The 24541-nt window shown below is 40.2% G+C and overlaps 1 protein-coding gene across 2 annotated transcripts; it reads left to right on the top strand.

Annotated features, from left to right (window-relative positions):
• Positions 1–5750: 5750 nt before the first annotated feature.
• Positions 5751–19805, top strand: pros1 (protein S). Of its 2 annotated transcripts, none has more exons than XM_084001234.1 (14): positions 5751–5926; positions 6637–6794; positions 8002–8026; positions 8120–8206; positions 8323–8445; positions 9593–9718; positions 11029–11157; positions 11300–11540; positions 12873–13059; positions 13482–13646; positions 14564–14732; positions 15965–16101; positions 17274–17502; positions 18665–19805. In XM_084001234.1, exons 1-14 carry the CDS (start codon positions 5845–5847, stop codon positions 18847–18849), a joined length of 2043 nt encoding a protein of 680 aa, XP_083857360.1. In that variant the 5' UTR covers positions 5751–5844; the 3' UTR covers positions 18850–19805. The 2 variants fall into 2 exon arrangements, with proteins under 2 accessions (XP_083857360.1, XP_083857361.1); XM_084001235.1 differs by having other exon boundaries at positions 8123–8206; positions 18665–19804.
• Positions 19806–24541: the final 4736 nt, after the last annotated feature.

Here is a 24541-nt window from a genome sequence, read left to right as displayed (position 1 = left end):
TTAATCCATATACTAACATGTTAACCAGTCTTATCTCCAGTTATGATTGTGATAGTGTCTCACTGATTTGCCCCCCGCCCCTCCTACCCCCACAACTCCTTTATACGTATGCATTCCTCTGAGAAACTGCCTGCTGTGAATCTCACTGACTGGTCACAATCTGTCGAAGGTACATGATTTATTGTCGTTCCCACTCTCATTGGCATCGTCCATCGTTCATCAGCGCTCGCTCTCGCCAAAACAACGTGCATGTGAAGTTTAGTTGTAGCCCAGCAGGTGACTACACACACCACACACACGGATTTTGTATTTTCCAAAAAAAAGAAGAAAAAGAAGCTGAATAATAACTGAAGTACGTACGTGGTTATGTAGCCTCACGGTGGTTCTGGTGGTCACAGGATCCCAAACAAACAGTGCCAGTCATCACTTTTCTAAAATTCTTTTTGAAAAGCAAACGAAAAAAAATATATCATTGTTTAGATATGTTTTTATATATATATATATGAATAAATATATATAAATATATCTCAGAAGAACCTATAACTGTTTTAAAAACAGACGATTATTGAGATGACATCTTTTTTTGTTTTTCTTTGAATATGTTGAGCTACCACTATAAGGACAGTTTGCAACAATTTGACCGTTTTCTATCTTTGTCTTGTCATACAGATTTCTTGCTGTGTGTCTGAATCAAATGACTGAGGTGTGTATGTGTATGTGTGTGTATATGTATGTATGTATGTGTGTTTGTGTGTCAGTATGTGCATGAGTGATTGATTATGACTGGTTGTTGTAGTGCCAATTGAATCAACCCAGTGTTACAAGTCAGGAAAGGCAGCATCCACACTTGTGATTAAAGAACAAAAAAGAAAAAAGAAAAAGAAAAGAAAAGGAAAATCGCATTGTTATTCTTCTCTGGCCTGATATTGTGAATCCTCTTTCCTCTTGTATAGAACCACTGACCCGAGACCGTTGCCAATATATTCTCCTCAAACGTTTTATGTATGTAACACAGTAGTTATCATTGACAAAACATCAATTTCCCACCAGTTAGTAAAGCCCTCTGTTGTTTTCTTTTGGTTTTTCTTGGTTTAGTTTTGGGGCAAAGAGTCCCTAACTCCTTGATCATATATTTATCATCACTTTAAGCAAAAAAAAAAAAACCTTCCCAGAAACATCAGCTGAGTTGGTGGGGTAATGGAAGTTACAGTAATGTGAGCAGCCCCTCCCGCCCCCGAAGCGAAGCCCACACAGGAATGACTTATGCAATAATTGTGTTTCAGCATGCAATAATATTAACAAACCCGTCTATAATACAATACAGTAAGCCCATCGAAATGATCACAAAATTAACAACAACGCACATCTGCTGACCTTTTTGCAGTAAAACGCCTCTTCGGATAAACACATAAAAGGGAGAACAGTGTATTTTGTACAAATATTTTAAAAAGTATTAAGATAAGCCTGTTATTTGTGTACATAAAACAGTTGAATGAATGGTGAAAATGTGGTGTGTTTTTTTTTTCCTGAATAACTAAATGAAACCAATATTAATGCAAATGTCTTGTGTCTGTGTCATTTGTTAAAAAATAATAATAATACTGAGGTGAATTGTGCACATTCCCTGCTGCCATATAGCTTTAAAGGGATAGTTCAACATTTTGGCAATATTGTTTTTTGCCATAATCCCTATAGTTTTAGGAGTACAGTAGGATCATTACCTTTAATTGTCGGTGCAAGTTATTTTTAGAACGGTGGAGCAGAGGCAAATGCAGAGACTGCTTGCCGAAAAACTGCCCCCCCATCAGCGGTTTTGCATGAATTTGCCTCTAAAACAATTCTGTCTCGTAACGTTCTGTTATTATCTCATAGCGTGGTGAATGTGCAGGTCACAACTTGTCCACCAGAGCGTTTTGGAGTTGTTGGATTGTGTATTTGATGAGTTTGATGAGGGAAACCAAGAAATCCCATTAGCCTCCGTAGCGTAGCTCTGAGCAGCTCGCGGCTCTGCTCCGCCTTTCTAAAAATAGCTTGCACCAACAATTAAAGGTAACGAAGCTACTGCTATGACTATAGGGATTATGGCAATGGGCCAATTTGCCAAAATGTTGGACTGTCCCTTTAAGTTTTGTTATTACTTCCACCTGTGACTTTTCTTTCCATGAAAAGCCCCCAAAAAATTGCCGTAAAAACCTCCACACAGTCACACGGTCCATTTCAAACAAATGACTTTGAAATGATGTCAGGCTCTTTCCCGGTGAGGTCTGCTGCTGCACCGTGAATCATCTGAACTTTAAAATGGACACCTGGTTTAATCAAATTGCCAGTAAGTTTTCATGGGTCTATTCAAATCCTTCCTCATGTTTTAATCATCATTTTTTTTTTATTATTATACATCATTCCCTTGTGTCATTCTGTATGAATGATATTATATTATCAGGGAACATCAGCTAGGGAGAAATGTTGATGAATAATTCCACACTGGTTCATTTATTTTTAGAAGAGCAGCAGAATCTCTTTCCTCTCTCAGTCAGTAGGATTGAAACTGACATTCGAGCAAACTTACAGGAACTTACAGGAGGAGTTTGCACCAAATTTTGCAGCCCGCACAGCAGTTATTATGACAACACAAGTTGAATATAACTCGTGCTTTCTCATCTATGGCCACATGTGAGAGCTGAGTAAACAGTAGAGAGCTAAACACATTCAAGAGAAGGTCCAAAAAAAGAAAGGCATTCTTGCGCTTCAGCCAAAAAAAAAAAAAAAAAAAACTGAATCGCTGCTCTCAGCACAGGACAAAATTGTAGATACTGAATCAAGTGGGCCACTTTGAAAATGATTGAACCCAAATGATGATAAATTTGATAAATTGCAGAGCTTTAATAAGGTGCAAACAGACAAACGTTTCGATGCTCCATCAGAGTCAAACCAGAGTCAAAACCAGAGTCAAGAGAGCTAAATACATTCAAGAGATGGTCCATTAAGCTTAAGAATAAATGGTGAATACAGATGATCAATTAATCAACTTGTTATGATTTATTGGCTAGCAAATATCAGCTAACTCTTAAAACATAAATAAATAAATAAAATCCACATACAACCATACATTAGTGAGTTTAATGGTACATCAGCATCTCTATGTTTAGGTCTTATCAGTCTCAACTACCTTAACTGGATAATGAGATAAAATAATAATTGTGTTTGCTCGCAGTTGTCCAGTTGAATTCTGTATTTTAACATTGCAAAGCATCTTTGCTGTTCTTTGTTTGCAGTAACTGCAGCAAAGACAATCTACGTCCTGTTTACACCGACTTGACATTCATAATGTGTTTGCTGACACATAGTATATGCGTTGAGGTGTGTTAATTATCATTTCATCTTTTCAATTGAAAAGTCAAAAATGAAACCTGCAACAACGACTCTACCGCTTTTTTTATGTCACCAAATGTTTTCGTAATGAGTTCATGGTCTTAATCGCTAGTTTTCAGATTATGGTCCCATTTAAAAGGAAATAGACAGTAAAGGCAGAATCATCGTTTTGAGTGATACCTTGAGACTTGTCAATCATGCACCAACGACGTTTACATGGCCATGAACTTGGTTATATACATAGTTAAAATGAGTTGGGACGCAATTAGACGCTCTTTGTTTCTTCACGTTCAAAATTGACACAAGCACAAGACAATTTTTGCCATAATCCCTATAGTCACATAGCAGTAGGTTCATTACCTTTAATTATCGGTGCATGTTGTTTTGAGATCTGCATGGCTGAGTGAGCTGCTCAGTGAACACAATGGAGGTTAATGGTACAGGTCCCCTGTCCCTCATCAAATACACAATCCAACAACTCCAGAAATGCTCTCGTGGGACAAGTCGTGACCTGCACATTCACCACGTTATTAAATAATCATGTAACGTTACCAGACAGAGTTGTTTTAGAGGCAAATGCAGCCAAAACTACATTCCAGACAAGTAGCTCTGAGTATTTGCTTCATGTGTCGTAGTGTTACATAATTATACATGATTATTTCATAGTGTGGCAAATGTGCAGGTCACAACTTGTCTCACAAGAGCATTTTGAAGTTGTTGGATTGTGTATTTGATGAGTCTATCTCTGTTTTAGAGACAAATTCATGCAAAACCGCTGTCGGGGTCAGTTTTTCATCAAGCAGTCTCTGCATTTACCTCTAAAACAACTCCGTCTCGTAACATTCTGTTATTATCTCATAGCGTGGTGAATGTGCAGGTCACAACTTGTCCACCAGAGTGTTTTGGAGTTGTTGGATTGTGTCTTTGATGAGTTTGATGAGGAAAACCAAGAAATCCCATGAGCCTCTGTAGCGTAGCTCTGAGCAGCTCACGGCTCTGCTCCGCCGTTCTAAAAATAGCTTGCACCGACAATTAAAGGTAACAAACCTACTGCTGTGACTATAGAGATTATGGCAATGGGCCAATTTGCCATGTTGAACTATCCTTTTAAGAAATAATATTGGTGATGACAGCTTCCTGATCATTATTTTGGGGTGACCCTTTGAGTCTTGTTGCCCAGGGCACAAAAAAGTATTAAACCGGCCCTGGTTACAGTTCAATGAAACTTTAACATGATTTAGAAACTATCATTTTAAGGTTAAAAATAATTATATACTGTAATGTTGTTTTAAAATGGAGTTTTAAAGACAAACATACAACTAAATCGTGTCCTCCTCCTGCGGCCTGTTGGCAGTGCGGTGTCCGGGGGAAGCAGCGCTCTCTAGCTGCCTCTGCTCTATCCACCGCCATTATAAAAAAAAATCTGTTGCCAGCCGGACCCCCCCTGGAACTCCAAAAGTTCTCCGAACCTTTCCTTGGCATGACGGTGAGTAGAAAATTGGTGAATTATAGATTTTGGGTGAACTATCCCTTTAAGAAAGAAATATACATGCTTTTTGTTGATGACAGAAACTTTGTGATCATTACTTTGGGGCATAGACTGTATAGCTTTGGGGTGGGCCCTTGAGTCTTGTTGCCCAGGGCACAGAAAAGTATTAATCCGGCCCTGTTACAGGTCAATGAAACTTTAAACATGATTTAAAAACTTAAAGCAGAAGTAAGCGATCCGGTGGTTTTGGCTAACTTCTTGTCAGCCGATGGAGTTAACAGCCCCCGCCCTCGTCATGGATCTATTGGTCCTCGTCCCTACGTCTGCACACACAGAGAGGACCGCCCCTTTATGCCGTTCTCTCTCCTCATTGGATAAAGGTTGTAGGATACAAGGAAAGTTTTCTCCTCGGCTCAGAGCAGAGCAGAGTGACTGACAGACCCGTGTTTCAGAATAAAGAAAAAAGAAAGGCACTCAAAAAAAAAAACAAAGGGCACAGAAAAGTATTAATCCGGCCCTGGTTACAGGTCAGTGAAACTTTGAAAATGATTAAAAAACTTAAGGTTAAAAATAATAACAATGTTGTTTTAAAATGGCGTTTTAAAGACAAACATACAACTAAATCATGAGTGAGGGGAAAGAAAGAGGGAGAGCTCTGACCTCTGGTGACCTCCTTGTCTCCATCCAGTGTCCGCTCCTCCTCCTCCTCCACCTGCGGCCTGTGGCGGTGCGCTGACCGGGGGAAGCAGCGCTCTCTAGCCGCCTCCCCCCCTCACTCCGTCTCTGCTCCCCCTGGCAGCCTCCCTCCCTCTCCCTCTTTTTTCTCTCTCTCTCTCTCCCTCCCTCCCTCTCTCTCTCTCTCTACGAAAACACTTTCGGGAAGAATAAAGTTTTTTCCTCCCCCCTCCTCACACGGACCTGCGCTCAGCCCCAGCCTGCACGGAGCCAACCAGCGGCCTAGCAGGAACTGGAAGAACGGCTCGACTATGTGGAGAAACAAATCATGGGCACTTGGGGAGTCTTTGGCTTGTCTCGTGTTCCTTGTGACGCTCGTCGATGCTTATCGATGTAAGTGTTTGGATTTTGCGGGTTTTTTCCTAACACGTCGTGAAGTGAACTCTCGGTGCCTCGTTGAGTTGAGTTGAGTTGAGTTGAGTCGCCTTTAAAACTCACTGAAATCGCCTCTGTTCTGTTCCCACTCGTGTCACTCACTGCCCCAGTTTTTTTTTTTTATAAACGAGCAGCGTTTCGTTTCGCAGCTTTAATAATAAGGGATCCAGTTGGGAAACGTTTAAAAGCTTTTTTTTTTTTTTTTTTTCTTATTTGGTGCAGGGGTCATGACTCCTTTCTGCACCGTGAAACAATGCTTGGACAACGTGCTGCTTGTTACAACAACTAGAGGTCATTTCTGGGAAATAACGGTTTCGCAATGACCCCCTTTTTTCTTTTTTCTTTTTTCTTTTTTATCCAGGGCCAATTCATAGAAGAGTAATTAGATTGCCCACTTTGTCCATCCAAGCAGCAACAGCAACAGCAGCAGCCACATCAGCCATCTGTCATGGGGGGAAACAGAGGAGTTAAATTCCTGCAAGAATCAGTCATGTGTTCTTCTAATGTAGCTTGTATTAAACACACATGGGAGAGTATCAGTCACTGCAACAGGCCCCAGCTCAACTCTTGGTTGTTGCAACGATCAAACGAACAAATTTATGGGAAATATGACATGATGATGATGTGTGTTTTTATTTAATTGTGCATATATGATCTGTCCCTATTAGTCCTGAGCCAGAGCACAGCTGCCCAGTTCCTGAGCAGGCACAAGAGAGCCAACTCCCTGTTTGAGGAGAGCAAGAAGGGCAACCTGGAGAGGGAGTGCATCGAGGAGCTGTGCAACAAGGAGGAGGCCAGGGAGATCTTCGAGAACCAGCCAGAGACGGTAAGAAGAGCACAGACGGACCTCCAGGAAGTCCTCGTCACTAGTCGAGCAGCATTTCCAGTTCCCTGATGACTGGAGCAACGTTTCTGTCTTCCTCAGGCAAACACCTGAAGAAGGTCCTTAAAACCGAAACGTTGCTATAATTAAAAATGTGTGCAAGTTACGTTACGCAGTGTGCAGGATTCCTCTTTTCACAAAAAGTCCGGATCAACTGATCCTAGTCCAACGCAGCTGTGAAAAACAGATGTGCAAAGATGCATTTTTACTTTGAATAAGCTCCCTGACTGTGAAAGTGGCAGGAGAAGGAAGACGTTGAGTCCACATCTTCTCCTGCTTGATCCTGTCTAATGGCTGCTGTTCCAGTGTTATTAGATTATATCTAATAACACACTACTTGTAGATCCTCTCTGTCTCTTCCTCTTTCCATCTCAACCGGTCAAGGCAGGTGGCTGCTCATCCTGAGTCTGGTTCTGCTTATGGTTTAAATGCCAAGTGTGTTTGGTCCTGATGGGAACCATTGGGCCTCTGTAAAGAAAAGTCTAGACCTGCTCTATTTATAAAGTTGCTTTGTTGTGAGTTGACGCTGTATAGGTAAAATTGATTTGACTTGACAATCAGAGATTAATAAAACTACAAGAATGATAGAAAATGCATTAGTTTATTTGAAAAGGGACAGTGTACATTAATAAAACATTGTAAAAACAAATGTACTCGAATTAGATAAAAGTCTAATTTTCATTGGTAGTCCCTCCTCTGCCTGATGTTAAAGGGCATCCTTTAAAAAAGACAGCAACAATTAAAAAAACACACATTCTATACACATTATTATATATACTGTAGATATATTAGATGAAAGTCAAACACATTTCTTGGTTAAACAATCAACCTGTCAGAAAATGCCACTCACCGTCTCACAGAGCTTCCTAAAATGTCTTATCTTGCTTGACACACAGTTCCAAAATCAAAATATATATAGGATTATAAAGGAATAAAAAGTTTCACCTAAGAAGATCATTTTTGGATGTTTACAATTTAAACTACTGATTAATTATTTCAGCTGTAGATCAAGTGCTTCATGACTCAATAGTGACTCCAAGTGCAATGATTGGCTGCAATGTCACTGTCTTATCTTTGTCCTCTTCTTCTTATTGTGCTGTAAAATCTTGTTGTATTTCATGTGTTTGTTGTGTTTTTTGTTTTCCTCCAGGAATACTTCTATCCCCAGTATGTCAGTAAGTTTGTATAACGCATCATGTTTCTTCACATCACCCGGTATAATCTGTGTGTACTGTTGTAGTGTTTGTGACAATGATCTCTCTCTGTTGCAGTGTGTCTGGGTTCGCACCGCGTCGGCATCACCAACCAGGACTCGGGCTCCAGCATCCCATCGGACCTTCGCACGTGTGTGACAGGTGAGGGCGCACACACACACACACACACACGCACACCACTTGAACGGACACTTGCACACTGTGAGTTTTTTGTGAAACTGTTTCAACAACATATAAACCATCGTGTTGCACGGCAGAGATCAGGAACCAGTGCACGCCGTACCCGTGCTACAAGGAGGGGTCGCTGCGCTGCGAGGACGGACAGGCCGCCTTCACGTGTGTGTGCAAGCCCGGCTGGAAGGGGCCTCGCTGTGAAGACGGTGAGACTTGATAACGTGATGTTGGATTTTACATGTTTTACACACATCCTGCATTAATTCACTGTATTATCCACTGTATCTGTATCATTGCATTTATTTTATTCAGTATATTTTATCCTTTTCTAAAGCCTGACCAGGGACAAAGACTGCAAATTAGCTGAAGCGAGACGTCTTATATGCATCACATTTTCCCATTTTTTGTGGCAATGAATGTTGTATGTATCGTCCCTGTTAAAGGGATACGCCAACATTTTTTTTTTCGTGTCTTGCCTCACCCCCTAGTCCATGACAAGCAGATAGACATCATCCTTTCGACTGTGCGTGCAGTAACAAAGGAGATACAGGCATAGCTGGCACACCGCTAATAAGTTTATGCTCAAACGCTCAAAGTGCATCGGTAGTGTTAGCCTGCCTCCACCTATAAGTCATCAGAGAAACTCTAAACGGAAACCGGCGGGCCGATCTTCGTCTCAGAGCTGACAAAACTCTCCGGTAAGGCATCTTGAGCGGTCAAATGCCGCTAACGGGACGAGATCGGTCAAAACGGAGGGTTCAAGCAGAGACGGTTTATTTTGGTTCAAGCTAGCTACATCGAGGGTAGGTTATAGCTTACTATTTCAAAGTAAAAGCACAAATTCTATCGTCATGGTTTTCTGTATGTAAAGGGCAACAGGTGTTTTATTTTGTGAAAGTAACCGGAAGTGCGTTGGACACAACAGCTAGCTTGAGTAGCGCCAAATTCGTCCGAACAAAATTGTAAACAGCTGGTATAATTAACGACACACTGCTGATCTAAACGGCTACTTTCTCGCCTAAAAAGGTTTGAAATGTTGATAAAGTGATATATTTACAGAGTTTAGAGCTAAAATGACTCGGATAGGAGGCAGGCTAACGCTACCTATACACTTCCAGCATTTGAGCTAAGCTAATTAGCGGTGCGCCAGCTCTGCCCGTATCTCTGCATGCACAGTCGAAAGGATGGTGTCTATCTGCTGGTCATGGACTCGGGAGTGAGTGACACACGGAAAGAAAAAGTTGACATATCCCTTTAAATAAACATTAAAATAAAATAAATGAATTGAACTCCAGGGATTAGAAGGTTTAAAAGCGACTGATGATGCTGATTCTTGTCTCATGTGATCTGCAGACATCGATGAGTGTGTTGATCCAGAGTTTCCAGCAGGATGTAACCAGAAATGTTACAACCTCCCCGGTAGTTTCCGCTGCATGTGTGAAGAGGGCTTCTACCTCAGTGACAAAATCAGCTGTGAGGGTAAGGCTTCATTCATGTCGATTTGATTTGTGCGATAATTATGAAGTCTGATTAATGTTTTAAGCCACCAAAAGGAGAGAAAGGTCCAGTTAAATGTTCTTAGTATTAGTCACATTATACACGCTGACCATCTGGCTGTTTTACTGGCCCTATGGAAGAGAAACATATAGTGCAACTTAGCAGCTGAGAAAACACTCGGTGTGTTTTTCTTTTTAATAACTTCCTCTGTATTTACCCATATGAGCTGTGTAAGCCTGCACACTTCATAACAAAAACTCAGTTCTCCCAGCTGTTGTCCTCAGGGCCCGAACCGTTTGTTATTTCTAAAGCTGATCAGAGTTGACCTCTTACGTAACACAATGTGAAAAGCTTTTAACATCTGAAGAGACGACGGTCCTTCCTCTTCGCTGTGAACGCACCACCGGTCTCGTAGTTTTTTTTTTTTTTTTTACGTTGTGCCGTTCTGCATATTTCTGTCTGTCCTACTTTGTGCCGGTGGTTTAGCTGGTGTTTGTCTTGTGTTGTGTGTTGAATGCTTGTCGAGTTCAAAGTCTCCACAAACATGGACTGAGCCAGTTTGGTAAATTTGCTTTCTCCTCTTTTTTTTTTTTTTTGATGTGAAGATTTACAGATGGGTTTGTACATAGTCTGTCACAAATCCACAGAACTCAAGTTGACTGTATATATAATTAACACTATTATGTTATTTATAGGGGTTGAGAAGAAATGCTCTGTTGCAAATGAAGCAAATAGCCAGACAATTGTCAAACTACAGACTTCCTTCTCACTTACATCTTACTTTCTATTGCACTATTCTATGCACAGTCTTTAAGTAGACTGAAAAATTTGCTTAATTTTTAACTACAGGGTTTAATTTTGCAGAATCACTGAGTGCTATGTAGTTCCTTATGATTCTGGCTCTACTGTACGTTGGGGGTTCTCGTCATTAACTGGGGACTGATCAGATGGTTTTGCATGATGGATAAGAATCTAAATATTCTACATGACCAAACCTTTCCACAGTTGTGTATCTGAATAATATTATTAAACTTCTGTTTTCCTGCGTAAACCCACCATCTAAGAGGAGTTGTGCAAAACACTAATGAAAATTATACCAAATAAATATGTAGGTGTCTAAAAGCTGCATGAAAGGTAGGCTGATTTGAAAGGAATAGTAAAATAATAACTTTGTCCATGTAAGAACATGACATTAAAAAACAAGTGCATATAAGCCCGCTCATAATACATTTTCTCATCAAACCATCTCATCAATTACTATTGAATTGAAACCGTAATTTGCTGTTTTCCAGATGTTAATGAATGCCTCCTATTCCCGAGTACCTGTGAAGCACCGGCGAAATGTGTCAACACCCCGGGAATGTACCAGTGTCAATGTCCAACAGGATTAAAATATAACTTCACCTCCAAAACCTGCAACGGTGAGACCTCAGTTTATTGTTGCTGTAGTCAAACACTCTACCATTAGACTGTATTTTGATTTCTAATTAAAGAGCGAGCACCACAGACACTGAGCCAGAGTTCACTGCCTGTACATGTGAATGTTTCCCCTTGTTTTTGTAGATATCGACGAGTGCGAGTCGAACGTGTGCGACGGCACTTGTATAAACACGCTGGGCAGCTACGCGTGTTACTGTGACGGTCGCCAGCGTCTTCGTTTGGCAGAGGACGAACGATACTGCGAAAGGATCCCTGTTTGCGTCGACCTGTACAACCACAAACACTCTGAGATGCTTTACCTGGGGGAGCAGTTTGCCGGCCTGCCTGTCATCTTCCTGCGTTTCCGTCTGCCAGAGAACACGAAGTAAGTGTTAATCAAATAATGCAAATTACTATATACAGGGTGCTCCAAAAGTCCTGAGTCCAATTTGATATTCAAGTGAATGGTTGAGATCGATAAGCATCATTTAAAACATTTCTCCCCCAATGTTATAATGCAGCTGCCAATGTAAATGTAATTAAAGTAGAGCTTATGTAGATAATAATGTAGAGCAGTGGTTCAAATCAGACCACAGATCTTTATTGGTCCAATTCACTTTATGCACAGCTCCACTACTTCCTGAAATAAGCCAGCTCGTTTAATTCCTGTCTTACATTATTGGACCAACTGATTAATCCAGGTGTGTCTGACCACTGTGACTACTCAAACACACCTGGATTAATCAATTGGTCCAGTAATGTAAGACAGGAATTAAACGAGCTGGCTTATTTCAGGAAGTAGTGGAGCTGTGCATAAAGTGAATAGGGAAGGTCTTATTACTGAAAGTGTTTGAAACCTACAACCAAAACATTCCTCCATTATGTCATTGTGTTACTCATGGATGATTATATATATATAGCTTTATTTCACAGACTCCAAGTCCAACAATTGACACAAACAAAGAAACATAGACAAACAATATAGGCAGCACACAGTCTGTCCACACACAAGCTAAAAACGGTACAGTTGTTTAGACCAGTATTTCCAAAACATGGAAGTGTATTTCGTGTCACTCTGAGTTGGGTCAGTCAGAGACATTATAATTCCATTTTTTGATCGATACAGTCTGCAGATAAATTTATAAATAAAATTTCTTAACAAAGCATTGAATGTGGGGACATTACTGGACACAAACAAATGGCTTGCACTTTCCCACCGTGGATACTTCAGCAAGATACGAAGGGCGTCATTATACGCAACCTTGATCTTATTCATTTTACCTTTACTATAATTGCACCAGAGGTGTGCTGTATATAGCTGTATATAGTGGTGTACAGTCGGCTCTAAAGAGAGCAATTTTAACATCCATTATGAGTTATAATGATGATAAATTATTCCCATTTTTCCCAGAGAGCCCAAGGAATCTCTGCAAGGAGAAAGTTGATTATAGACCAAGCAAACAAACAGCGTCTTGTCTTTGAATTACAAAATGTGATTGAACCAAACAAGTTATTTTGACAGCGACAAAAGAACAAGATATTCATCTGAACCACTTCTAAGCAAGTATAAGCCTCCAACAGAGTATTTTGATATCGTACCGGGTACATGGTTTTTAGTGAAAACATGCCAAAGCATTTACAGTACACAGACAGTGAAATGGATTTCTGTGTATAATCTTATACTCCTGTCTTCTGCTGTTGTTGTGTTTGTTGTCAGGTTTGCAGCAGAGTTTGACTTCCGTACGTTCGACCCAGAGGGAGTTGTTCTGTATGCCGAGTCCTCACAGGACTCGTGGTTCATGTTGGGACTAAGAGGCGGTCGCATTGAAGTCCAGTTCAAAAACCAGCACACGTTCAAGGTCACCAGCGGAGGAAAGGCCATAAATGATGGGCAGTGGCACGTGGTGAGAAAGAGCTGCAGTCCAGTGATCCTCTACAGCACATCATGTCTTACTAAAACCGTAAACCATCGCACAAAGATACGTACAGTCTCTCATGCTTATTTATTTATTATTAAGTCATTATTTTGAACACGTAAGGTAGTATAAAAAGAGACTGACAGAAGAAAACACGCAAAAAACAAGTAAAAAAAACTTGATCCTAGCCCTTGTCCTTTTTATTATTGTCAATATTACTAATATAAAATATAGAAATTTATTCACAACCTACATGCACCCACATGCAGACCTATAATTATTCATATTCAGCCAATATGCATCTATATACAACCCATAGACTCGCCCACACAAATTCAAAATCACATCCACACATTTACAAACTCCCATTCTTCAGCCATCCTTGTGATTGTGTGGTGTGTAACGTGCAGATCTCTGTGGATGAGCTGGAGAGCAGCATCAGCGTGAAGATCAGCAAAGAGGCCGTGATGAGCATCAACAGCCCCGAGAGTCTCTTCACCTCAGTCAACGGCAAACTGGAGACCAAGGTCTACATCGCTGGTCTGCCCAACCGCACCGACAACCTGGTCAAACCTGTGAGCTCCCGACGTCACAGCACACACATAACACCTGAACCATGATCCAGCAGACGTGATTTTTTTTTTTTTTATATATATTTTATTTTCACTTTTTTACATTTTTTACAAAAAATAGAAGGAAGAAAAAAACAACACAAAAACCTACATACAAAATAGGCATACACCACCTGACATTGTTAAATGAAATAAATGAAGTAAGAAAAGTAAAGACAAAGGCTATATGAAGATATATACTATAAGCAAAGGCACTGGACTGCCTTCTGTCTCAAAATACCATCAGGGGTATGAATAAAAAACAAAACACAAACAAACACCAAAAAAAAAACCTGAGAGGAAGATCAAAGCCTTGATCAGTACAGCAACAGTACAGGAAAAATAAGTGAATTACAAATACCACATAGCAGCCTGATTCTTATTATTGGTCGTTTAAGTCTCATCCAGTAAAGCCAAAACTGGTTTCCATGTTTTCTCATAATATTTAGGTGCATTCCCTCTACTGAGGCGAATCTGTTCCATCCTTGAAACAAAAACCATTTTGTTAAGCCACCTCTTAAAGCAAGGGGATGATGGAGATTTCCAGTTAAGTAAAATTAATTATTTGGCTGCTACCATGCCTGTTTTGAGAGCCTGCTTACAGTGGGAAGGGAGGGTCGATGTCTTTTCAGAGGAGCCAAAAATCGCCAGGTTACAGTCTGGTTGAATATTTATTTTATATTGCTTAGAGAACCAACTGAATATGTCGCTCCAAAAGCTGTCCAGTACTGGGCAATACCAGAATAAATGTGAGAGTGAACCTTCGGCTGTGTTACATCTATCACACATGGGAGACACTGATTCAAATATTCTATTAAGTTTAATTTTGGAATAATGCCAGCCGACGTGATTGATATTGATACTGACGTGTTTCCGTCCAGATCAACCCTCGACTCGACGGCTGCATCCGCGGCTGGAACTTGATGAACCAGGGAGCGTCCGGGGTCAAAGAGGTCATCCAGGAGAAGACGAGTAAACACTGCTTCGTGTACGTGGAGCGGGGGTCCTTCTTCACCGGGGACGGGCTGGCTCGCTTCAACATTGACTACAGTGAGTAAGTTAAGCTATAACTTTATTCATCCCTATGGGGGAATTTGGCCGCTGCCTTTGATCTGCCACGGCTCATTAGGAGCGATGAGCAGCACGGAGCTGCAGGATCAAATGGAGCTTGTAACAGCGTTTAGAGATGGGGTGGGTGGGAGGACACGGAAACACCTGGAGGAAACTCATTTTTTTTTCAATTTAGTATTTTATTGTTATTTCATATTTTGTATGAAAATGTGCTAAACCCATAAAGTTCTATATCTATGGAGAAAAAAATAGCTCTATACATATCTACAGCCATAAGGAACCTAAATAAACTAACTTTATTCATAAAAAACCTTAAGTGAAACGACTAGAGCCGCAACAATCAATCGATTAATCGAACAATAATCGATTATTAAATGAATCGTCACCTATTTTGATAATTGAATAATCGGTTTAGGTAGTTTTTAAAGAAAAAAAGTCAAAATTCTCTGATTTCAGCTTCTTAAATGTGAATGTTTCTGGTTCCTTTGTTCCTTCATGGCAATACACTGAATCTCTCTTTGGTTTGTGGACAAAACAAGACATTTGAGGATGTCATCTTGTGGTTTGGAAAACACTGATTCACGTTTTTCAACATTTTTTCACATTTTATTGACCAAACAACTAATCTATTAATCATTTACATAATCGACAGATTAATCAATAATGAAAATAATCGTTAGTTGCAGCCCTAGGAGTGACAGCTCAATAACGCATGTGACAGCATTATCTGTACTCTTTTTGACTTTATCATTGGTTTTGCCACCAAAATATCTGCAGTATCTTCCATTTGCCTTTTTGTGCACATATTTTATTAATTTGAACGTGTAACAGAAGCCAGTGTATCCAATCACAATCAGTCCTCATCAACACTTGAATTCACACACACACACACACACACACACACAAGGGGAAACATTTCAGGCAAAGAAATGGTCCTATGATTATGATGATGGTGGTTATGATTATAATGAACAGAGAGAGATTATATTAAACACATAATTTCACATCATGACAAAACCTCTCTGGGTTTTAGGAGGTCACAGACTTTCTTTACAGCTGCTTCCACAGGATTTTGAGAGTGTAGACTGTAAAACTACAGCAGTGCTACAGTAAAACTGTGGTTCACATAAAAACATTTAAAAAAAAAAAGGAAATTGACGAAGCTTTCCAATTTCCGACCTGACAAAAGAAATGTATTTGTGTTTAAACAGGTGACTCCGAGAGCTGGAACGTGGCCGTTACGTTGAATATCCGTCCGTCCACTGACACGGGTATCCTCTTCGCTCTTGTGGACAACGCCACCGTCCCCTTGTCGGTCGCCGTGGTAACGACAGGTGGAGACGAGACTGTGAGTTCATTCACCCATTTGTTGGGACAATAGGGATGTCACAATTACCTGTTTTCACAATTAATCGTGGTATTAAACGCCACAATTAATTAATCGTAAAGATTCCTGAATACCGTTACTTTCCCAAAAAGATGATGTTGGAACCATATCAGCAGATGTGCGCAAAAATAAAGGTAAATGCACAGATACTGGTCCATTTAACTAACGTGACATTGAATTGGTAGGAATTTAAATGTTAGCTTGTCATTTTTAATTTAAAAAAAAAAGCAAAACAAAACAAAAAACGATTAAAATAAACGCAAACATTTGGTATAGATAACAATTTATGACCTGAATATTTCAAACATTTCCCCTGGGGATTAAAAATTGGTCATAATAGATACTTGAAATATTTTGTGTAAACAATGAGTAATGTAATTATTTTTTGACTATATTTGATTTTACACATTCATAGTGTTGTGAAATTAAAGCAGAAGTAAGTGGTCCGGTCGTTTTCGCTAATGCTGCGTTCCAGGCAGGCTTTTGAAATCGTAAATTACAGCTTCAAGTCACAACTTACGACTTTGTAGCGTTCCAGGCAACCCACTCGTGTTTTTCCGACCTGTTTTACCGGTGAAAGTCACTATAACGGCCACTCGTAACTTCCGACCCGTGAACTCGTACCAGATCGAACTGGTACCACTTCACGGTCGGAAAAATACGAGTTTCCTTGAACGCACCATAACAGTCCTCGTCCCTACGTCGCCACATTCACGGCGTTCCTTGGCTGCACACACAGCCCTGCATGCCGTTCTCTCTCCTCATTGGATAAAAACTGTAGGATACGATAAATGTTTTCTCCTCGGCTCAGAGCAGAGCAGAGGGACTGAGAGACCCGTGTTTCAGACCAAACACTCTATGTGTGTCTATTGCTGTCGGAAGATAGAACTATTTAAGACTTATATTAACACAAATATATCACTTACTTCTGCTTTAATGAATGCATAATAATTGTGATAATCGTAATACCGTGATTATTTCTCTGACAATAATCGCACCAAGAAAATGTATAATCGTGACATCCCTATTGGACAATAAACCTACATGTACCTCCGCTCTGCACTGTTTCACACATGCACGACTTCAGATAATTAAACCAAATGTCGCCCCTGCCGTTGTCCCCCGTGCTTCAGAACTTGCAGGTCTTCTTGGACGGCGTCTCCGTGGCGAGACTGGACTCTCTGATGCTGTGCTACCCCGACCGGCTGACGGTGCAGCTCAACGTTACTCCGACAGAGATCCAGATCTCGGGCAACTCCTCCACGATCTCCTACATGGCGCCTGATGCTCTGCAGAAGGCGCTGAGCCGCCTCAACGCCACCATGCAGAACCCCATCAGCACGTACGTCGGCGGCATCCCAGGTGGGTCAAAGGTCACACGCTTTTGAAGATAACTTTAACACTTTAACAGGCTACTGATGGTTTCCAAGGTCGGGCTGGAGTGTGAGAGCTTGATCTGAGAGTTTGTTCATCAAAATATAAAACATATCCACTGCTGAAAGAAAAATGATTGGAGGAGATTTTAGATTTAGTAACATTAGTTAACTATTAACACGTCTTAGCTTAGCCTGCTAGCCAATTGGCACCAAACAGAAAAGTGCAGCTGTGAATGATGGGAAGATTCTTGCTGGATTTTGGGCAAAAACCAAAATATTGGACAGTTAAACTACTGTATTTGACCAGATGATGGCGCTAGATTAAAAGTTAAGTTACTTGAGTGGCTCTCAAACAAAAACATTGTAATGCTCTGTGAACCGTGCTGCTGGAGTTGCTCAATAGTTTTACCTCTGCTCTGAACAAACAACACTCAGATTTGTTGTTAAATGTTGAATGACTAATGTTTTTTTATCCAGCTAATCCAAAAATGCAACGATCCACATTCTGACGTAAAGTAAAGCCCATAATAGATTATTAACCTTTCTTCACTGATACCCACTCACATTGAGTGTTTCTGTGCTGAGAAGGTCAAATTAAAACCCCAGTGAAGTGAATTGTAAACCAGTTAGTTACATCACGGACAATAAGATTAAAATCAAAGGGTAAAATGTACATTTGCTGCTATTTTTCATTTCTTCTTAGTTATTGTTATATTGTTATACACTGCAAAAACTCAAAATCTTTCCAAGAATATCTGTCTTATTTCTTGTCAAAATGTCTTATTTCTGGTCAAAACTAATCTCTTTTCACTTAAAATAAGACTCATCACCTAAAAATTAACTTGTTTTTAGATAATTTTCACTTGTTTCAAACAAATTTTCCACTTGAAATAAGTAGAAAAATAACTTGCTCCTCTATCAGATTATTTCAAGTGAAAATATGCTTGAAAGAAGTAAAAAGTGTCTAAAAACAAGCTACTTTTTAATGTGATGAGTCTTATTTTAAGTATAATGAGATTTGTTTTGACTAGAAATGACATTTTGACTAGAAATAAGACAAATATTCTTGGTAAGATTTTGAGTTTTTGCAGTGTAGTATGTTGTGTTCTTTCTCCACTGTGTCTCTGATTCATTGTCATCTGTCCCAGAGGACGTCCCGCTACCTGCCACCCCTGTGACGGCGTATTACGACGGCTGCATGGAGATCTCCGTCAACGGGCAGCAGCTGGACTTCGACGAGGCTCTCAGCAAACACAACAGCATCAAGTCTCACTCCTGTCCTCCGCTCTCCCGCCCAGAAAGCCGCGAAGCTACGCACCCGTATAGAAATTGACCTTAATTAACAGCAGCGTCACATTTTAACGCCCACACGTTGAGGCGGCGTCCCACAGCGGCCGCCTCCAAGAGGGAGGGGGGAGGGGGGAAGGGGGGTTTGGAAGGAGAGAGATTTCTAGAAGAGAGGGAGGAAGAGGATGAGAAAGAAGTGACAAGAGCAGGAGGTAGCGGTAGATGGTTATAGTCATTTTTGTTGACTTTCTCTGATGATGGGTTTATTTTAAGCTTTGTCTACTGCTCCTGTCCTGGGAGCATCTCGTGTCCCTGTTTTTTTTTTGTTTTGTGTTTTTTAGAAAGGCACAACGAAAGCTGGTTTTCCAGTCGGCCCCGGTTGGAAACTGGACGGCTGGATGGATGATGTAGCGGTAGCAGTTTGTTGCAATGAATTTAATTCTTTCCAAGAAACTTTGAACAAAATAAGAGCTGAGCTCTGTAGCGCACATAACCATGTGTTGAGCAAGAGATTATGTTTGTGTAGAAACATAAACAAACGGTCACAGTTGACCAGGCTTCGAGACCACCTGCATCTTTTTCCATGCTGTTGAATCATGGCACTATCATCTCTACTCGTCTGGAGACGGCTCGCTGACACCGTGGGGGTCGGTTGTGGCTGTGAAAACCACAGAGGAGAAAGCTGAGCCTCCATTGCTTTCGATCCAGTTCTGTTGCATTGTCTTGATTGAATCCCCATCCCCTGTTGGAGCTCTGCCTTCCTTGAAGTATCTTAGTAACTTTAGAAACTTCATGCTTTATTATCGTCTCATTGTTCCCAGAACCCACCATGGTTGTCGCCAGATGTATACCGCTCATTGTGGCTGGTTTTGTAAAACATACAGCATACAGAGTTCATCTTGTATATAAAACAAGCTGTCTTTAATATATAACTTAAATGTAGTTGTTCGGTGTTTTGTTTTGTGTTTGTTAAAATAAAACAACATCAAAACAACCTTTTTGGAAATTATATATGCTCTTCTTTTGTCTGGATACAAGACACATTGGAAAATGTCATTGTGGTTATAATACAAAGTACCGGCAATTCTGTAATTAATACAACTCTGATCATTGTAATTCTCCATCAGTGCATGGTTTCAAAGGTAATGATGATAATTCTTCAGATTCTGCAACATTAAACAATAAGAGTTTGCATAGTAAGTTTCTAATTCAGTGACAGCTGGAGGGAGCGAGTCAATAACAATGAGGTGAGTAACTATTGACAGCTCATTTGGTGTAAACACTAACAGTGTAGGGAACAATTTTCCCAGCACTGCTTATGTATCACTTACATAATAATTATTTTCTAAGCTGTGTTGTTGCTGAGACAGGCAACAGTGCAACAGACCATTCAATATGAAGATGATGTTGTTGGCATCATTACGCCTGTGAATTATAAGGTGATCTCCACTGCACTGATTTGTTGGTTAAATCCCTCAGATTAGTGAATCGTGTTCAGAAATCAAACATAAACCTAACCCATATTTTTTTGTTAACTATTAACATTTCCAGTAATATAATTCCAGATATTATCTCATATAAATATCATGCTGCAACCTCTCGGGCATGTTACAGTATCTCTTATCTACTAATTTTAGATTTCGTCAGAAACCTGAGGTAGACTATGGAGAAATGGGAATAGTGTACTATGGAAAAACAAGTGAGGTCATGTGGACTGGGTGACGAATGACAAATTTGTTCATGAAAACAAGAACTTTTTTTTTTTTTTTAGCTATAAACAGGTTTGCAGTAAGTCAAGATTCAGAAAAAACAAAACTGAAAGAAAAACCACTTGTCGCTGTTTAAAATAAACAATGAAAGTTCTCCGAAAGATTTCAGTTCGTATAATGGCTGCTCTGGGAAAGAATTGATTAGTTTTTTCCTGGGAGAAAAACAATAATTATTTCTATTAAAGTACAGTTACTTATCAAAAGTCGTTGAATAAACTTCACTCAAGTAAAGAACAAATACCTCAAAAGTCCACCTGAGTGTAATGCTCATCCCCACTGCATCCTGGATCTGCAGTGTTACAAAACACTGACAAAATAGAAAACACAACATTCTGACATAGTTAGGGTTATATCAACATCTTACTGAGATTGAAACATACTGTTGACCTCCAGTGACCTTTCTTTTTTCTTTTTTTAATCAACCAGGAAAATTGGGCAAGTGTGCAGGGGCACCAGACCCAAGAGCTCTCTGTAAAAATGGGCTATACAAATAAAATTGCCTTATGTTAGGGTGAAAACTGTCTTAACACTGAATATTTACTTTTACTAACTGAGTTTGATATTGTGTCTTACTGATTAACAAATAAAACAGAACACCATTGTTTTACTGACTGATGAAATAAAGCTGAACCTGTGTCTCTACACTGGAGATTTTCAAGCTGCACACAGTTGCCTCATCACCAGAACTAACACTGAACATATATTCTCCACTTTGACATTACTGATCAACACTGAATATATCTCACTAATGATTGTTTTAGTGAGCGCTTACACATTTTACCCATTTAAACAGGTTAATCCTGAGCGATGTGAAACTTTTGTCTTTATGTAAGTTGTTCTGAACTGTATTTGAGCTGTTGTGTCTTGTTGAAGAATGAGAGGGAGTCAAGCATTAACCCCATGTTTACGAAGGGTTAACACATGGAGAGATAGGAGCCAGGACATATAGAAGGATTTATGTACCAGTTTAGTCTCATGTTTTAACTAACCTATTGTGTATTATGTTTTTGACTAACCCACTGAGTTTAAAGACAACTGAAACTTGTAAGCAACCATATAGATTTGTGTTGAGCTTAATTCATAATGCAGTGAATTATACCAGTAACCTGTTCATTATTCAGAGGCCAGTTGAGAGCACACAGAGTGAACACAGTGAAAGCAAAACATCTCCAAGGCCAAAGGGAGGAGAGGATGAGAGGCCTGTGAAGCCTGCTGAATGAAGCATTGTGAGGAAGAGTTTTATTATCTGTGTTATCTGCCTTTGGACCCTCAAACACCTGGGATGGAAAATTTATGTCAGAGTAGGGAGGATTTTGTTGTGTTTCAGGCCCAGAGGTTCGTGTGCTGGGAAGATGGGACCAACCTGTGTCAGTCTGAGGGCATCAACGAAGGGAGGGCTAAGTCTAAACCACAGCCACTCCCCACCTGTTTTTGACCAATAAGAATTACACACACAGTGCGAAGAATTAGGAATTAATGTAACGCCTTTGTCTCTGGGTAGATGACAGAGAAATCTCGCTCTCTTGGGATGGTGATTGCAGCTAACTGCTTGCAGACTGCAATTTCTTGAACAGGAGAGTTTTTTGTATGATGATCCAATTTAATAAATAGTTAACCGGAACGTCTTTGCTTGTCCTCTCTTGGAATAAACGAACACGCATGTCAGTTTTCCTGTTTTTTCAACCTGACACTTGCCTTGCTTTGTCTCTAAAAGCTTCAGGTTCATTACTAAATTTAACTGTAGTTTGAATTTCATTAGTACAACATCACCTATTAAAGGTCCTCTGTCTGTCGCATACTTGTGTTTCACTTGTATATACTAAGTTTATTTATTAATTCCCTTTGTGTTTCAAGTAATTAAAGCAGAAGTAAGCGGAATGTTTGTGTTAATATAAGTCTTAAATAGTTATATCTTCCGACAGCAATCACTTACATAGAGTGTTTGGTCCGAAACATGGGTCTGTCAGTCACTCTGCTCTGCTCTGAGCCGAGGAGAAAAATTTCCTTGTATCCTACAACCTTTATCCAATGAGGAGAGAGAACGGCATAAAGGGGCAGTCCTCTCAGTGGCCCTCATTTATCAAACTTGCGCAGGATCTGGTGTAGATTCTGGTGTAAATATCAGTGTACGCCAAGTGTCACGTGTGATTTACTAAAAGTGTGTACGCTGCTGATTTCGGCGTAGAACCGGCGTGGTGGTGATAAATCCGGCAGCTGAAAACGAGCGTAATTTAAATGTCTCCATCCCCCTCCCCTCCCCCCTCCCCACCGGGGCTCCGGTGTCCGGCAGAGAGAGAGACTGAGGAGCCGTCCGGTCATGCTCTGGTGCAGGAGATGTTGGAAGTTTGTGTGTGTGATCTACAATAACAGGTCTGTCTGTCATTGACTGTTTCTGTTTACACAGCTGATTATGAATTAACGAGCATCTGTCACGTCGTGGTTTTTAATTCATCTCAGTTGCTCAAAATAAAAGTCGAGTTAAATTTTCAACACGGACTCGGTGGTATCGTTTCTCTTTTTTTGGCTACTTTTTATCTTTTTATCAATATAAACAACAACAACATGTGGTCCACATCGCTGCTTTATTAGACTATGGTTTAATCATTCTGACACAGCAGCACTCGTTCCTGCATGTTCTACGCTGGTTCCAAATGTGCGTACACCTGGTCAGAGCTGGCGTGAGATTTGTGCGAACCGTACGCTCACGCTCAGATTGATAAATGCCGATCCTTGCAGTGAATTTGGTGTACACCCATTTTTTTGGTGTACGCAAGTTTCATAAATGAGGGCCTGTGTGTGCAGCCAAGGGATGCGCGTGAATGTGGTGACGTAGGGACGAGGGCGGGGACTGCTAACTCCATCCGCTGACAGGAAGTTAGCCAAAACCACCGGATCGCTTACTTCTGCTTTAACATACAGATAGACGTATGTGGTGGAGGTTTCCTTAGTTAACGGGGGCAGCACTTAGGCCTGGTACACACACAAAGATTTTCTAAATCTCAACAGATTTTTTTTTTTTTATCTGTGAGACCCCACAAATAAAGATGAAAATATTTGATTGGACAGTTTTGATCGTATTGTGTCTGTAATCTTGTCCCCAAAGCCAGAAATCTCGCGTGATGAAACATGATCTGACGTACTTTGAATTTCGCTTTGGGTTAGGTTGATGTTGATGGTAGCCATGGAGATGGTAGCCATACTGGTTTGTTATGCTTCGTGTTCTTCAGTCAGCTTCTTCAATCAGGAGATATATTGTGTGTGTCTGAAGTAATAAGGAAACTGCCAATTGTATAAGTGTGTATAATGATGAATATTTTGGTTGTAGACATTGTATCTGTATGTTTTTGAACTCATATTTAAGATTATTAGGAACTGGAACAGAAAAAAAGTGTTTTAATTATTTTTGTGTGACACTTTTAGTTTGTGTTGAAACCTTGTGTCTCTTTGCTGCCCTCTTGGTAAGTCTTGGTAAGATTTTCAATCTTATTTTACAAGGTTAAATAAAAGAGATATATTGTGGGTGTCTCAGGTAATAAGGAAACTGTCATGTATGGTGGGCCCAGTTTCCTCCCTTTCTGTAGAGGTTGATCCGGCCGTAGTTAGTGGGTGAGAGCACTATGTAGTACGCTATGACAGCGCCAGTGTGTGTAATGTTGTAGATTTTGGTTGTAGACATTGTGACATCTGTGTTTTTCACCTTGCATTTTAGAATATTAGGAGCTGGAACAGAAAAAAAGGGGTTTTATTATTATAAGAGACTTTCATTTGTCTGTTTAGTTTGTGTTTAAAATCAAAATCTTGTGTCTCCTTTGCTGCCCTCTTGGTAAGTCTTATAAAAGAGATTTTCAATCTCATTTTACATGGTTAAATAAAGGAGATTTGTGTGTGTCTGAAGTAATAAGGAAACTGCCAATTGTATAATGGGGGCTCAGTTGCCCCCCTTTCTGTAGAAGCTGATCCTGCTGTAGT

This window comes from Trachurus trachurus (genome assembly GCF_905171665.1).
Source record: "Trachurus trachurus genome assembly, chromosome: 3".
NCBI lineage: Eukaryota > Metazoa > Chordata > Actinopteri > Carangiformes > Carangidae > Trachurus > Trachurus trachurus.
This window is presented reverse-complemented; position numbering and strand designations above follow the sequence as displayed.